Below are 15,131 nucleotides of genomic sequence, written 5' to 3' on the forward strand. Positions count from 1 at the left end.
AAAGCGCAGTGAACAGTTTGTGTTTTGAGCTACAGGATTTGGACGTAATGTCGAACTCTGTCTCCCTCTCTCCCTGGAATATTGAAACCCTCTCGTCGAGTGAGTCCCCAGCCACCAAACCCCAAAAGGGATTGGACAAACCATCCATCAATCAACTTCAGTCTATAGCCTGGGAGGGACTAAAGCAGCCCACCAGGCCAATCGCTACAAGTGTAGATGAGACCACAGCTGAACAGCTCACCCACACAAAGAGAGAAAGGTCCCTCTCTTTGTCTTTGGCCAAGGGGGCTCTCCTCTGACGTAGTGACTGCTGCAAGACAAATGTTTGGCTTTACAGTTGGATAAGAAGAAGCTCTATAAGGCAGCAAAGTTTTATCAGCCTGTGCAATGTAGAGAAGAGTTGAATGATTAGTCACTTTCAAAGAGATAGCTAGGCCTAACAGTCATTGCAGTGGTGTTACTTTTATTTTTTTTCTTCCCTTATACTGTTTGAAATATCTCCTCTCAGCTTTTATTTCTTGTTATTGTTAACTGCTGATGTGAAAATGAGGAGACAGCTTCTGCCTCTCCGGGCGTTGGCACTGGTGATAGAACACTTGAAGGACAGAGTTTCTCTCTTTTTTTCTTTCCATACCTGGTTCATAGTCCAAAGTCAGCACATCACCATAAAAGAAGAGGAATATTTGGATGAAGTCTCACCAGTGTGTCTATGTTTGTGTCTATTATTCCATCCTGTGGAGAAAAACATGGCCTTATGGTAGCTCTGATGATCCAAGACAAACAGTGTTAGTGTGTGTGGAGCTGTAGAGCTAATATACTCCAGATAATAACTGCATCTCAGGCACCTGATCCTTTATTGGCTTTGTTACCAAGAGCCAACCTCCGAACCTTCACCTTTGACCTCTGGTTTCTCTTAGACACAGCTGGTGTAGTGGCCACTTAAAATCATGATCCCCCTCCATATTGGTATTTACTTAAACAAGACTGGCCCAAGATTGGTTTTAGCCTCTTTTAGCTCATTGTTTCGGTTTTCATGCATCTTTACTGTTTGTCACTGCTCTCAGTGTAGTTTTAGTGAAAAAAAATGACGGTGCACAGTGACTGGCCGGTCAATGATGTGTTGGCTCCATCTGGCCAGTGGCTCCTCCCATCGCCGAAAACGTTGGAGCAAATTATTATTGTTTGGATAAACTGAGTGCATGTTATGAATGTAAATGCTTGCATTCTCATCTGAAAAAATATGGAAACTTAGTAAAGTGATATGATCTCAGTGCTAGGACCAAAATTATAAGAGCTTTGAGCCTAGATTGACCATGGATAGCACAGGATCAAGCTTTTATTTTGGTACTTCTGCTGACCAGCAGCGTGACTTAGCATATTAGCTAAATATTTCGATTTAGATTTGACATTTAGATTTAATTTTAATATTTTGATTTAACATTCTCATTACATTTTTAAAGAAAAGGAAATATGACAGTGTTCACAACTATTGCTGTAAATCTGGTAAAAAGTGAAAATTAACACTACTTTTTTTTTTTTGTAGCTAAATGTAGCAAAATGTTGCTGTTTATTTCAGTATTCACCACTTTATAATTGTCACCCTATAATAAGCTGATAAAGAATATAGTGAAGCATTTAGCAGTTAAGAGCCTGATGTTTCCATTGGGAGTAGATGGGACCATGATATGTCAATGTTGTGTTTACAGTTTATCGCACCGCCTCCATGTGGCCAAAATGACAAATTGAAGCATGTTTAAAAGTGATTTTGACGGCATTAAGTTTGTGCTTTTCAGATACACTTCACATAAAATAATAAATTTAGAACAGCAATGCATCTTTTTCTATGGATGCCTAATTCTGCCAGGGAGAGAAAAACAAAAAGCCTACATGAAATATATTAGAAAATTGTGAAATAATACATTCAAATTATAATGTTGTGGTCATAATTTTCACATAATAAATAAAAATTGTAAGACAGTAATTCAAAAAATGTTGTATCTCAAAAGGTATATTCTGACTTTTTTGTCCATGTTAACTTTTTATCCACTTTTATTTTTAAAATCATTCCGATGACAAATTTCTATTTACTATTTACATACTTTTTTTTTTTTTTACTACAATTTTAATATAAAATAGATCTACTTGGTTTTTCTGTGAAGTCCTTCTGTAAGTTAAATAAGAATGTTTTAAGTAAAAGGTTCAATAGTAACAAATGCTATGATACCAGGGTGATTTGATCCTTTATGATGCATTACAGAAATGAGAAATGACTGATTCCACCTTGGCTGCTGTTTGGTTTCCATTTCCTCTAAAAGCTATGCTACAATACTCTGTTCTCACACATTTATATGCACACTTATAGATAGTATGGCTCTCGCATATGTTATCCAAACACATTTAAATAGATTGTACTCTCAAACTCGCATTTGGCTTACATGCATCGAATCTTACATAGTCAAACCTACACCTTTTTCACATACACACACAACAAAAATACACATATGGCGGTGGCAGAAAGAGGCTGAGGATGAAGAGGTGGGGAGAGAAAATGAGCATATCTGAGATCATCCGCCACAGGTCTGTTGAGTGTAGCTCTACAGCAGCTTAATAGCTCTACAGGCAGGTCGGAAACAGATGGATGTTATAAGAGCTGTCAGTCTCTTTCAGGTATGAACAAATCATCAGTGATACATGCATTAAACATCAGTATATTACCTCTTGGGTAACTGTGTACCCTGCTGAAAAATTAATGAAAAGAACAAGAAAACTGTAACAACCAACTACAGTACCTATAACCTGCTTTTAACTCCTCTCTTTCCCTTACTTACCATATTTGTCTGTCAATGGTCCTTCAGAGTGATCTACATTGCCTCCTCTCTGCGCTTTACTGCACACACACACACACACACACACACACACACACACCTTGCCAAAATTTAACTTGGCCCCCAAGGGTGTTATTGAGCCAGTTTAAGTAACCCCTGTCCCAGTGCCCAGTGGGATCAATGGTTTCAGTGTGAGAGGATGGAGAGTGTAATCTTGAATCGGAGGGACCAGCAGCTTCCCAAAGTCCTCTTGCCATCTCAAGCCCAGGCCAAAACTGCATGAGTCATTAGTTGCTTTGAGTGTGATTAGTCACCACACGGGCACACTCAACACAAAGGCTATCTGTGTGTTTTTGTGCAGGATGTTCATATCTGATTCAGATCACTTCACTCTCCCTCTGCAGTGTCCTTTTTTCTGTTTCTTGAGCAATCTATAATAATAATAATAATAATAATAATAATAATAATAATAATAATAATAATAATAAACTTTATTTATAGAGCACTTTTCATACAAGAGATGTAGCTTAAAGTGCATTAAAATATTAATTAAAATGAATGTTCATGCACGCTGGTTTGATGTCTTTTTTATGGCAATGAATCAAGACTGCAACATACTATCACTGTATTTTTTCTTGTCTTTACAATTCATTAATGAAAATTGCCTTTGTTTAAGCAGAAGTTCAAATTTGAGCCACACATCTATTCAGGATGCACTGGCTGCAGTTTTTTTCTTGTAAACAACAAATTAAGCCGAATTATAGAGCCTCCAATGCAGCTTTTCTGAGGAGCTTTCATCGTGGCAGTCTATTATTGTCACAGCGTTGATAAAATGACCTTCCTTTCATTCCTCTTCCCTCATCCTCTTCCTCTCCCAGCTCACCACTTTGTCTGTCACTCATCTGGAGCTGTTATTCTGCTGTTCGCTCTGCTACTCTCTCCAGAGGTAATAGTTTTGTGAGACATGATTAAAGAAAAAGGGTAGGAGAGGAATCACCTTCTCCTGTCAGGTCCCAGTAGGGGGAAACAAGACTGACAGTTTAACCCCTTACTGTAAAACTGACTGTGCTTCAGTCCTAAAGTCTAATAGAACAGATTTATCCAAAGCCTTCAAGCCTCTTCTCTTAAGATAGTTCATATTTTTAGATATTAATTCTGCTGCTTCTCCTTGTCATCATGTTGTTGGGCAAACAAAGGTTTGATACTTAAATAAAAAGTAAACGGAAATTCATTTCAGTCAAATGCAAAACACAGAAGGAAAAACAATTTTTTTCTGTGAAAACAAAATTATTACACATAAATAGAATTCAGCCTTTTCTCAAGAGTTTCAGCCTTTCCAAAGCCAAAATGACAAGAGCAAAACTGTAAGCACTGCAATCAAAGGTGTGTTTATCTGCACTAACGTAAGCTGTAAACATAAAAAGACACTAGAAGAAGTAGAAGTAATAGAATAAGTTGTGTGTTACTGCTAAAATCAGGGTTACTGCTTATGTTGCTTAAAAAACCTTGTTCAGGTGGAAACAAAGACGCCAGCTGTAGGCTAATGTTAGAGGCTCTATTCTGACCTGTATTTGGTTTACACCACAGCAACTCAGCCAAACTTGCTACCTGGGTTATTTTTATGACAGATAACATTGAATTACTCTTCAGTTTATAATGCTGTGTTATACTAAGGCTCCCCTGCTATACAAGAACAATGCTGCTCCTTTGTTGGTTTTCTATATGGCTCATGTGGTTTTATTTTGCTAAATGACATTTGATATGGCATTTAGCATATCATGTGTGTGCTGTAGCCACCCAGTGCATATTTAGCATCCATCTTGTTTAAAACAACAAGTAAAAAGTCATCTGCAGACAGATTTTTAGTCAGCCGTGAACTAGCTAGCTACAACATTAGCAAAAAAATTGCCAGCAACAATTATCATTTGAAAATACAAAATCAACTGTTGCCTGGTAAAATGAGAAGTCTGCTCTTGTCTATGTCTGTAAAAAAAAATCTACAGGCTTTTGAGTGTTACATCTGACCCCATCATCGTAAACTACTGTACATATGTGTCATGCTAGAGCAGAAAGCCTGACAGACATGGCGACAGTAATTTATACATGGATATTTGTTGTCTTGCAGAATATAAAGGATTCAGTGAACTTAAGGTGACATTTAACAGAGAGGTTAGATGCCAGGTTTTGTTTTGTGCAGAACGTAGATCCAGAGACTTACCTTCTGCATTGGCTGGGGTTTGATGTGGCTGTACTATTGCAGTGGCATATGTGTTCGTGCTTGTGTCATCAATCAACCCAGGACCCAACTTGGCCTGAGTAAGTAAACCTTTGCAGTCCTACACACAAACACACACACACACACACACACACACACGCACGCACGCACACACAGACACACACACTTCAGTGCAGCATGATCGAGGCATTGCAAGCAAAAAGATGTCGTGCTGGGCTCAGCTGAGATGACATGTTCCACACTTTTCACACTTTATCTTCAAGCAATTTTCCCACCAACTGCAGAACTGGAGGAGATTTGGGTCGAGGGGCCCGTCTTGCCTGCGTCATGATGATCACGAGGCCAGTTGGTCTCCTGCTTCAACAGATTGACAGCTTAGTGTTGAACCCTAATGTTGGTCTGCCAGCCTCGTCTGTTAGCTCTCTTTGGATCTCTGTCACTCTGCTCGCTGGCTCTTACAATGAGCTGAGAATGTGTCCTATTCAGACGACATCGTGAAAATGTGTCGGATGGACATCCACATTGAAGTCCACTGAAGCATTTTAGAGACTTCTGGCTCAAGACACAACTGTGCCTGTGAAAGTGAAGAGGGGCGATTTAGAGGGAGACGTTCACAACATCTGATGTCTCGTCCTTAACAAAAGGGGGCACTGGTTAGTATGCAGCTGGTGTGATTGGATAGCCAGTGCACTGTATGTTGTAAATCCCCTCTGGTAAAACTTTGAATGGCTGCTGTCTATAGGAACACAGTTTGTATGTTGTATAGCATCCATAGAGATGTCCATAGGCTGAACTTTGAATTCTGCTGCTGTGGATAGTGTCTGTTGGGCCCCTGCCAACCCCAGGCACTCAGATACAACACTCTCTAATGCGCTCTGCTTGCAAGACTGGGCAAACTCCTCTGTGTCATGACCCTCTCCAAACCTTTAGAAATCTCTTGTCACCCACCCAGCTAGCTCAACCAATACTGCAGGCCTTCAACATGCAAAGAGTCCAACGGCTCAACCCCAATCTGTCACAGCCCATCACAAGGTCCTAACCCACCTTTATGGTGGGATGCCTCAAAGTGTGTGGCACAGTGGGGTCTCACCCTCACTAGAATCCCCTTTTTCAAAAACTCCAAGACCGACCTGGTTGCCCACTATTAGAAATCACACAACAAATTGTTGTTTAATGACAGTATTGTCTGGCAGGTGTCAGCAAGTGCTTTACTATCTGAGAGGAATGTTTTTCTTTGCATCACACGCTCCACTTTTATTTGGTTGAACGTTTTACTGAGCTTTCACATGGTCAGAGAAGAGAGCCACCATTATTCCTGTAATTTATAAAGGGTTGAGTTGGTGTTGCATAATCTTCTTTCTGAGCATTGGGGATGCTGTTGGCATGACTTGCTGTTACCTTGGTGAATGCAAAGAGGCCATTTGCTTCCTTTGATTAATTATTTATTTTATCTAACTGAAATCCAGACAGTCCAAACATGTTGGACCGATTTCTGCTCAGATTATTTTAGATTCCTCAAATGGTCTTCTAGCAAGCCCCGGTGATGCCTGTGAAGTCAGGAAGGTACAAAGAACCAATATTTTGTCCATAAATAGATCAATAATTTAGAGCTGTTTAAGTTGCTTAACTCTCCTTGAAATCAGCATTACTGTAGAACACAAAGCCGTGTTTACTTCAAACAGCATACTCTCCTCTTCATCTCCATTTCATACCAGTACGGGGCAATAAAGATCCGTCTCAGGCGTCTCTCCATTGAGCTGAGAAGCTTCGGGCCCCAAGCCAAATCCTCTGGCAAAGTCAGCAGCTCATTTCTGATGTGTGGTAGGATTTCCTCTATGTTGTGCAGTTGGAATGCACCAGGATCAGTTTTTCACTGCAGTACACTGAAAGTTAATCCCCTTTTATACTTAGAGTATAGTGACCATTTGGATGTTTTAATGGATTCAATCCGGTTTTCTTCATCAGATATATCCGTGACTGGCATAAGATCAGATCAGACTTTACATCATGCGATAGCCTATTTTAGCCAGGTACAAGACCAGTGTTGTAAACCATTATTTGTATAGGCAGCTGGAGCTCAGGTGGTAAAGAAGGTTTCTGTGTGAAAAATACAAGTCGCTCTCAACAAAGGCATCTTCCAAATAGATGTAATCTGACTATAAATTGACTATAAATGGAGAAATCTCTGTCTTTCTGTCTGTCCTGTGATTTTCTCAACAACCGCTCAGCCGATCAACTTCAAACTTGGCAGGTGTATTTCCGAGGACCTGAGTAAGCGCAGCATCGACTGTGAAGTTTTTTTAGATGAGCGGGTTCTCGAGTAACATAAAAAGAGAAACATTAAATGACAGTCAGTTTGGCCTGTGGCGCTGCAAAACCAACACTAATCAATTACAAAAACAACACATCTCAAAGATGGCTGCTGCTCATCAAAGCATGCAAGCTGCAGCTACAAAAACTGCACAGGACCACATGAAGTGTGGGATTACCTTAGCCAGAGACCCAAGCTCTGCAGATTGGAAATGGCTTCTCACAGCAGTACAACAGTTGTGCACGGTCACTTAAAGCTAAAGCATCCTGGAGCAATTGATTTAAGATGCAGCGACAGCAAACAGCACCATTTTGTTTACTTTTTATCCCTTACCAAAGACTGATATATTAGGATTATTAACAGGGGGAACAAGCAATTTATTCATTATAACAACAGCATGCATCATCTAATACTGTTATTCTGCTGTTGTATAATTTATGTTTCTTTATGAGTGAGAAATAGTTTAAACTAATGTGACAAACTGTTGTTACAGTCTGTAAATCATTTTAAATATTTACCAGTGATTTTCTTAACTGCATGTTACTCCAGTGATTAAATTCATGTCAGGCTCTTTAGTAAATATAGTCATTCTGCAGTTCATGTAAAGGGTTGCTATGACACACATTGATTCAGTTAATCTACACTCATGTACCAATTTTTTAGGTACACCTAGATAAAACTAATGCAGTATAATACAACAGGCCAGCAATAAAATCCTCCCTTCATGAAGATTATAATGTTCAGTTTTCACTGAATCTGTCTGAGAGAGGTGTTGATTTATTTTAACGGTCATTTTGGAGCCTGTAATTTGCTGCACAGTCTGCGAGGACGTCTCAGTGTCTGCATGGTGGGTTTTCTCCAGGTGCTCTGGTTTCCTCCCACAGGGCACAAAAATGTGCAATTAAAGGAAAATTAGAGACACTTCCAGTGGCCGTGAATGTATTTACCTTGTTACATTTTTGGGTGCGAGTTTGGACTTTTGGGTATAAAATTAATCAGGCAGAAGTTCACAGAAACCAAACCATTTTCTCATTTTACACAAAAGGTATGATACATTCTGGAAAATACATAAGGGAGATAGAAACTTGCAAAAACAACAGTGACAGCTCTAAACTACAGTGGTGACGGTCTTAATAGAGCCCTTACAAAAACACAAGAAACTATGGTTTTAACCACTTCTGAGGGTTAAAATTCTCCTCACCAGGGACAGAATTTCTGTCCTGCTATTGTTCTATCATTTCATCCAAATGTATAGATTCATATCATAAATATATTCGATTGTTGTCTTTTTCATGTATAAATTACAAGAGATTTGCTGAGATAAAATTAACCTTGCTTTTAATATCACTGACAACACCATGTAAGGATTTTTTTAATGAACAATGGGACAGATGTAGCATCTCTTTTTATGCATATGATTAATCATGTGATCACTCTTCTCTTACAGTAGAAGTAAGACAATAAATGTGATATATTCTTTAGAGACACTTTTTTAATTTACTCACCTTCTTTCACTGAACATTGACTGAACATAAATGCCATATGTAAGATGTATTAATCTGAAGAAAAGTCAAGTTAAAAATTCTAGTGTATTCAGTAGGGCGTCCTTCCACCTCCAACAGTGAATGGGTTCAAAGGTCACTTTGTCTTACTGCAGTGCCAACGGTTTACAGCCTTTCACACACACAGTGGTATGTCTTAGCTTCCTGGCTGGAAAGTGCTGAATGAGTCATTTGCCTCAGCTGCAGTGAACTGTGCCTGGGTCCTTAAGTGCCTTTACATGTGCAGTTATTTATTATTATATCACAAAACCAATAAATGGATATGAGACATTATCTGTTCCTGTTTGTGATATTGTGTGCATGCTGCTCAATCACCTCATTTGCCTGAGATTTGCATTTCAATGATTCAGTGTTCAAGGCCATTTGGGGCATTTGGTGTATTTTTTTATTTTTTTTGGTCTGGCCACTGGTAAGTTGGGTATGATAAGGAGACTAATGGTCACAGTGCAGGGGAGTCATTACAACATAAATAAATAAGAGAAAAACTAAAGAAAGTATGAGGGATTTGCCCATTCAAAAAGTTTGTTGAGGTCTGCATTAGCTTTTCACACTGCTGCTTTAACACCTGTTGTGGCTTCACACATGATGGTTACCTCAACTTGTGAAAATTGCTCTCATGGTAGCTCATTAAGATAAGTGATATGTATCCAGACCTAAGTGAACATCGCCAGCAGAGTTAAGAAAGGGCAGTGCTAACAATCCATTTCACTTCCATCAGGTGAAAACCCTTTGCCTCAGTTTTCAGCATTTTACCAAGGCACACAGCTTTGTTTGTATCACACATGGATGGATCTGAGTTGGTCTAATTAGCTTCACAAACTGTTTTATAAGTCAAACAGCTGTGGAGGTTTTTCAGACACGCACAGGAGTAAGCAGCCCTTCATCTGTTCAGACAATGAAACTGGCACTGGCTCAACCACAGAGCAATTAAGGGTTGAGTAAAACTGTGACATTAAAGTGCAGAGGTTTCATGTTAACAGACAGCATCTGAATATCTAACTTACAGTAGGAAAAAGGAAAACATGCATATGAATGCATGGGGTGATAACACTGCATGCAGATGTGTGTATTATCTTATTGTATGAATGCGGATGAAAACATGAATCACAGTCTTAATATGCTTGCATTTGAAGGACAGAGGCACTGATAACATTGTCAGTGCACCAATTACAGTTCATAAAATAAGATAATCATTTAATTGTCCAAAGGGTGTCACAACATTTTAAAATTTAAAAGCAAGTATACATGTCCAGTATAACTAAATTGGATCTAAAGCTTCGCTTTGGTTCGCTTTCTCCTGTTGCTACTGATTCAGTCTCCCTCCTTGATCCTGTCTCACTGCTCTCTTCTCTGTTTTCAACCCCTCTCTCTCTCTCTGCAGGTTCAGGATGGTGCTCGCTCAGTTTGCAGCAGGGCGGCAGACCCTCTTTGCTCTGATGCTGCTGCTCTATTCAGGCTTGGGTGAGTTCCCTGTCTCCTACCTCCACTCTTTGTTTCTTTCAGCTGCTTCATCTTGCAACTGCTGCAGAAACTAATCAGCAGTTTTGGATATAGAGGAACAACGGTCAGTGGTAACAGAATATGTCAGTACACAGGAGTGTTTAGTGCAAGAAGGTGGAGGGAAAGAAGACAGATGACCGGAAGGAAAAGAAAATAAGATAAAGGCAGGGGGAGCAGCTGGACCAGAATACAGAAAAAAAGTTCCCACATTCATTTTTCCATAGGCATAATTACACAAGACAGGTCTGTACTAATTTGAGTGTTGTAAGTGAAAGCTGACATGCTGAGGATGTTTGCAGACATGCTCGGTGGGATTGAGCTGGAACACCTCCAAACCCATTTGTGCAAGTTTAGCCGACCATCTGTTCCATTACAACTATGCATAAAATTCACAATTATGGAACAAAAAGACAGAAAAATGTCAGAGCTGCAAGTCTCTGGTGGATAATATCGCAGGTTTGAGGTCACACATGCAGTCTGCTGGCTGCCTGTATTAAAGATAAGTTGCTCTCCTTAATTACTTTTCCTGCAATTGGCATGCATAGTTTTAGCTGGTCAGCCTGGATTTTCATTAGAAGGAGAACTGAATCTTTAATTTCCAACATTAAAACATAAGCTCACTGGCCATTATGCTCTGACAGAAGAAAGTTTTTATTCAACATTCAGTCATGTGTTATCTGTTTTTGTTGCACAAACCAGGATCCAAAAAAAAAAAAAAAAGATCTCCCCACTATAAAAAATTAAACAATCAGGATTGGAACCTGCTGTTTCCCTCAACTATTCATCTCTTAAACTACTGTAAAAGCACTTAAAATGTTTACATGTTGAATTAATTAACTTCTGAGTCAATCATTTCCAGGTTCATCTCCACAAAGTTACCTTCAAATAGTCAAAGTATCCCAAGATATGTATTTACCACTGCAACTCTTAATAATGGTATCAAGACAGTTAACCTGCAGATTGCAGATTCAATCCAGGTTAAGAAACATTGATGAAACCCTGTTTGCAGTTTATCTGTAATCCAAACAGCTCAGTGGACTCTGGAGGACTGACAGCAATAAGAGATGACATCTGTTAATGACAGAGAGTGTCCTTTCATGTCACTTCCAGCTCTCTGCTCCTCTTTTTAGGCTGTTTTTCTTTTGTCCCATCTGTCACCACCATGCTACAGGCAGGGTAGACTTACCATCCAAAGTCTCTCAATTCAGTTTCTTAGACTCCCTCTCTCCCTCTCTCATTCCTCCTCACCGTGTTGTTCCGGCTCTTATACTTTTCCCGGGTATTTGTGATTCTGTGATTACATCTGATTTGGGGGGAAGGCAGCAGCGGCGTTCTTCAACACAGAGAGATGCTCTCAGGGGGTTCAGCTTGTGAAAGCCGCCAATCTAAATGCAGATGGAAATATGTTTCAGGGATTCAATTCCGCCATGCGCGATACTCCAAAGGAGGCTTTGTTTTTTTACACAGGTTCCCTTGTTATGCTCATATCAGTTCTCTACAAATTGGTGTATTTGAATAGTGAAGACAAGAAAAGAAAACAAATGCAAACATCCCCTAACAAATTTCTTTTAAGCTTATTAAAGCTCTGTAGTGGTGCCGTCTGCCTTTTGTTGGGATGTTGACAGACACTGTAGCACATTATACTCCATGTTACTGCTTGATTTTATGAGCAGAAACAACTCATGTACTTGACTATGATTTCTGAGTATACAGTAGCCAAAAGTAAATGAAAGTTCAAAAAGAGAAACTTTTGTAGTTAGAAAAAAATCTTTTATGTTTAACATGAGCAAAATGTCAACCATAAAAAGTGAACAGCCACTTCAACCGATAAAATAAAATAAAATAAAATTAAATAAATAAGATAATAAATAAATACAATGATATTTTACTGTAAGATCCACAGAGGATAAAGCCACAAAGAGGTTAACAAAGAATTGGTTGGTTGGAGAATAATGCCTTTGCAGGTGATCCTGTTGTCATGGTTACATTGAACCTGTATATCCTGGCAACCAGACTGAGTGAATTGCTGATATCAATCTGCAGAAGCATGAATCTAACTCAACTCTTACAGTGACATTCCTTTTACATTGATGCTTTTTTGGCATGAAGTAACTAAATGAATTAGTCTGAGTGACAGTGACAGTCATTTGTGTGAATGGTGAAAAGAATTTAAATCATGAGGTTGGAGGCGGTGAGCCACCGTGGTCTCTGGTGTGTGAGTACAGGTGTGTGCGTGAGTGGCTAGGTTGTGTTCCTTTGCTGAAGTAACGAAACAAGGTCCTTATTATTGTCATTCTTGTATCTCCTTGTTTGTTTAGTGCACAATATTCACCTGAATCAACGAGCAGACTGATTCATGTCTGTTAAAAAGTATTTATCTGCTGAGCACTTTCTTAAAGTACATTCATGCAGTAGGCTGATGATTCGTGGTGAATCATCAATAAAGGCAATTATTTACTGCACTTCATTGTTTTCTTTGCTTCTAAGCAAAATGTCCTCCAACACACAATGTATTCAGAAAGTATTCAGACCCCTTCACTTTTTTCATATTTTATTATGTTGCATACATTTCTGACCCTTTAATATGACATGAGTCCACCTGCGGCAAATTCAATTGATTGGACACGATTTGGAAAGACACACACCTGTCTCTGTAAGGTCTCACAGTTGACAAGGCGTATCGGAGCAAAAACCAAACCATGAGGTGGAAGGAGCTGCCTGCAGAGCTCAGAGACAGGTGTGACAGGATTGTGTCGAGGCACAGATCTGGGGAAGGCTACAAAAACAACTCTGCTGCATTGAAGTTTCCCAGGAGCACCGTGGTCTCCATAATTCTTAAATGGTAGGAGTGTGGAAAAACCAGGACTCTTCCTGAAGTTCATCACCTGGCCACACTGTGGAAGAAGGGCCCTGCTAAGGCCTGATGGTCATTCTGGCTGAGCCCAGAGATCCTGTATGGAGATGGAAAAAACTTCCAGAAGGACAACTTCTGGGCTTTATGACAGAGTGGCTTTTCTTCACTGAAAAAGCACCTAACTGACTCACTGTGAGAAACAAGATCCTCTGGTTGGTCCGTTTGGCGTCAATTCAAAGTGTCATGTCTGGAGGAAACCAGGCACTGCTCATCACCTGCCCAATACCATCCCACTGGTGAAGCATGGTGGTGGCAGCATGATGCTGTGGGGGTGTTTTTCAGCAGCAGGGGCAGGGAGACTGGTTAGAGTTGAGAGAAAGCTGAACAGAGCAAAGTACAGAGATATCCTTAATGAAAACCTGGTCCAGAGCACCCAGGACCTCAGACTGGTCCAAAGGTTCACCTTCCAACAGGACAATGACCTGAAGCACACAGCCAAGACAACACAGGAGTGGCTTAGGGACTCTGTGAATGTCCTTGAGTGCCCCTGCCAGAGCCCTGACTTGAACCCAATTGAACATCTCTGGAGAGACCTGAAAATGGCTGTCCACAGCTGGTCTACATCCAACCTGACACAGCTTAAGAGGATCTGCAGAGAAGAATGGCAGAAAATCCCCAAATCCAGGTGTGCAAAGCTTGTTGCATCACATAACCATGAAGACTCGAGGCTGTATTCGCTGCCAAAGGTTCTTCCACTAACTACTGAGTAAAGGGTCTGAATACGTATGTAAATGTGATATTTTCATTTTTTCCTTTTTAATAACTTTGCTACAGATTGCAAAAAATGTGGTTCTCATTTTGTCGGTATAAGGTATTTTAGCATAAGGCTGCAACATAACGAACTGTCAAAGAGTGCAGGGGTCTGAATACTTCCTGAATGCACTGCATTTAATCACATAATCCAATTATGTTCTGTTCTCTTTTTGTTCTTCTTTAGGTGAAGCCTCCTCCATAGTGAACATGCGTAGGATCATCCATCCTACAGTACAACAAACACAGGCAGGCAGAGCTGTCCTCCCCTGTGTCTTCACCCTCCAGACCAGCTCCTCCAGCCAGGCTCCGCACCTCCTGTGGACCAAGCTCCCAGCAGGAGGACAGGGTGCTCCTGCTGAGCAGATTGTGCTTTCAGCTAAAGGTAAAACAAAGATGTGATGTAACACTCTGCTTCAGCTGTTGATAAACAATTTAACAATCTGACAATAGCAGCTCCTGAAATTACAATGATGAACCTTCATAGTTGCATTTTATCACTGAACTCAAAATCTGTGTGTTTGAGTTTTAGCAAAGATTGCAGATTGAACTCATCTACCTCGGGCCCCTTTACAGTTTCAGCATCTTTCAGTTCTTTGTTTTGGCACCGAACAACAGACATGAAGGTAGCAACTTGGTGGTGAACATAGTGGAGCATTTAGCAGCTAAAGAGTCAGAGGTTTCCTCGTGAATGAGCGTAGACCAAAACCAAGCTGTGCTAAAAGAAAGTGAATATTTGACTTATATATGTGACCACAAACACAACTAATTAATGCTCCTAATACTCTTAATTAACTTAAAAGGTGATCACACATCGTTTCTGATGACAAAAAAAAACATGAAGCTGAATTAATCTGAGTGTTTGATCTTGACTTGAGCAGCTCCTACAGTTAAAATGAGATAAGTCCTCTCAATAAGAAGGTTTTCCAGGATTTGAGCAAAGTCATCTTTACAAAATGAAATTTGGTAATTACATTTTATCTCCATCTAGTCATCTGAGGCCCCTTAAAGTTAATGTTCTGTCAGTAAAATC

At 39.9% G+C, this 15,131-nt stretch overlaps 1 protein-coding gene across 1 annotated transcript in view; it reads left to right on the forward strand.

Annotated features, from left to right (window-relative positions):
• LOC139629495 (neurocan core protein-like) overlaps positions 1 to 15,131 on the forward strand; it is a 45,994-nt gene that overhangs the window by 3,275 nt on the left and 27,588 nt on the right. Inside the window, exons 2-3 of the mRNA XM_071492141.1 lie at positions 10,316 to 10,395; positions 14,286 to 14,483. Coding sequence (XP_071348242.1) covers positions 10,323 to 10,395; positions 14,286 to 14,483 — 271 coding nt within the window. The 5' untranslated portion in view covers positions 10,316 to 10,322. The remainder of the gene's footprint in view (positions 1 to 10,315; positions 10,396 to 14,285; positions 14,484 to 15,131) is intronic.

The sequence above is a fragment of the Trachinotus anak genome, unplaced genomic scaffold (assembly GCF_046630095.1).
Source record: "Trachinotus anak isolate AG129_WGS33_773 ecotype Australia unplaced genomic scaffold, CSIRO_AGI_Tana_v1 ptg000012l, whole genome shotgun sequence".
In the NCBI taxonomy this organism is placed as follows: domain Eukaryota; kingdom Metazoa; phylum Chordata; class Actinopteri; order Carangiformes; family Carangidae; genus Trachinotus; species Trachinotus anak.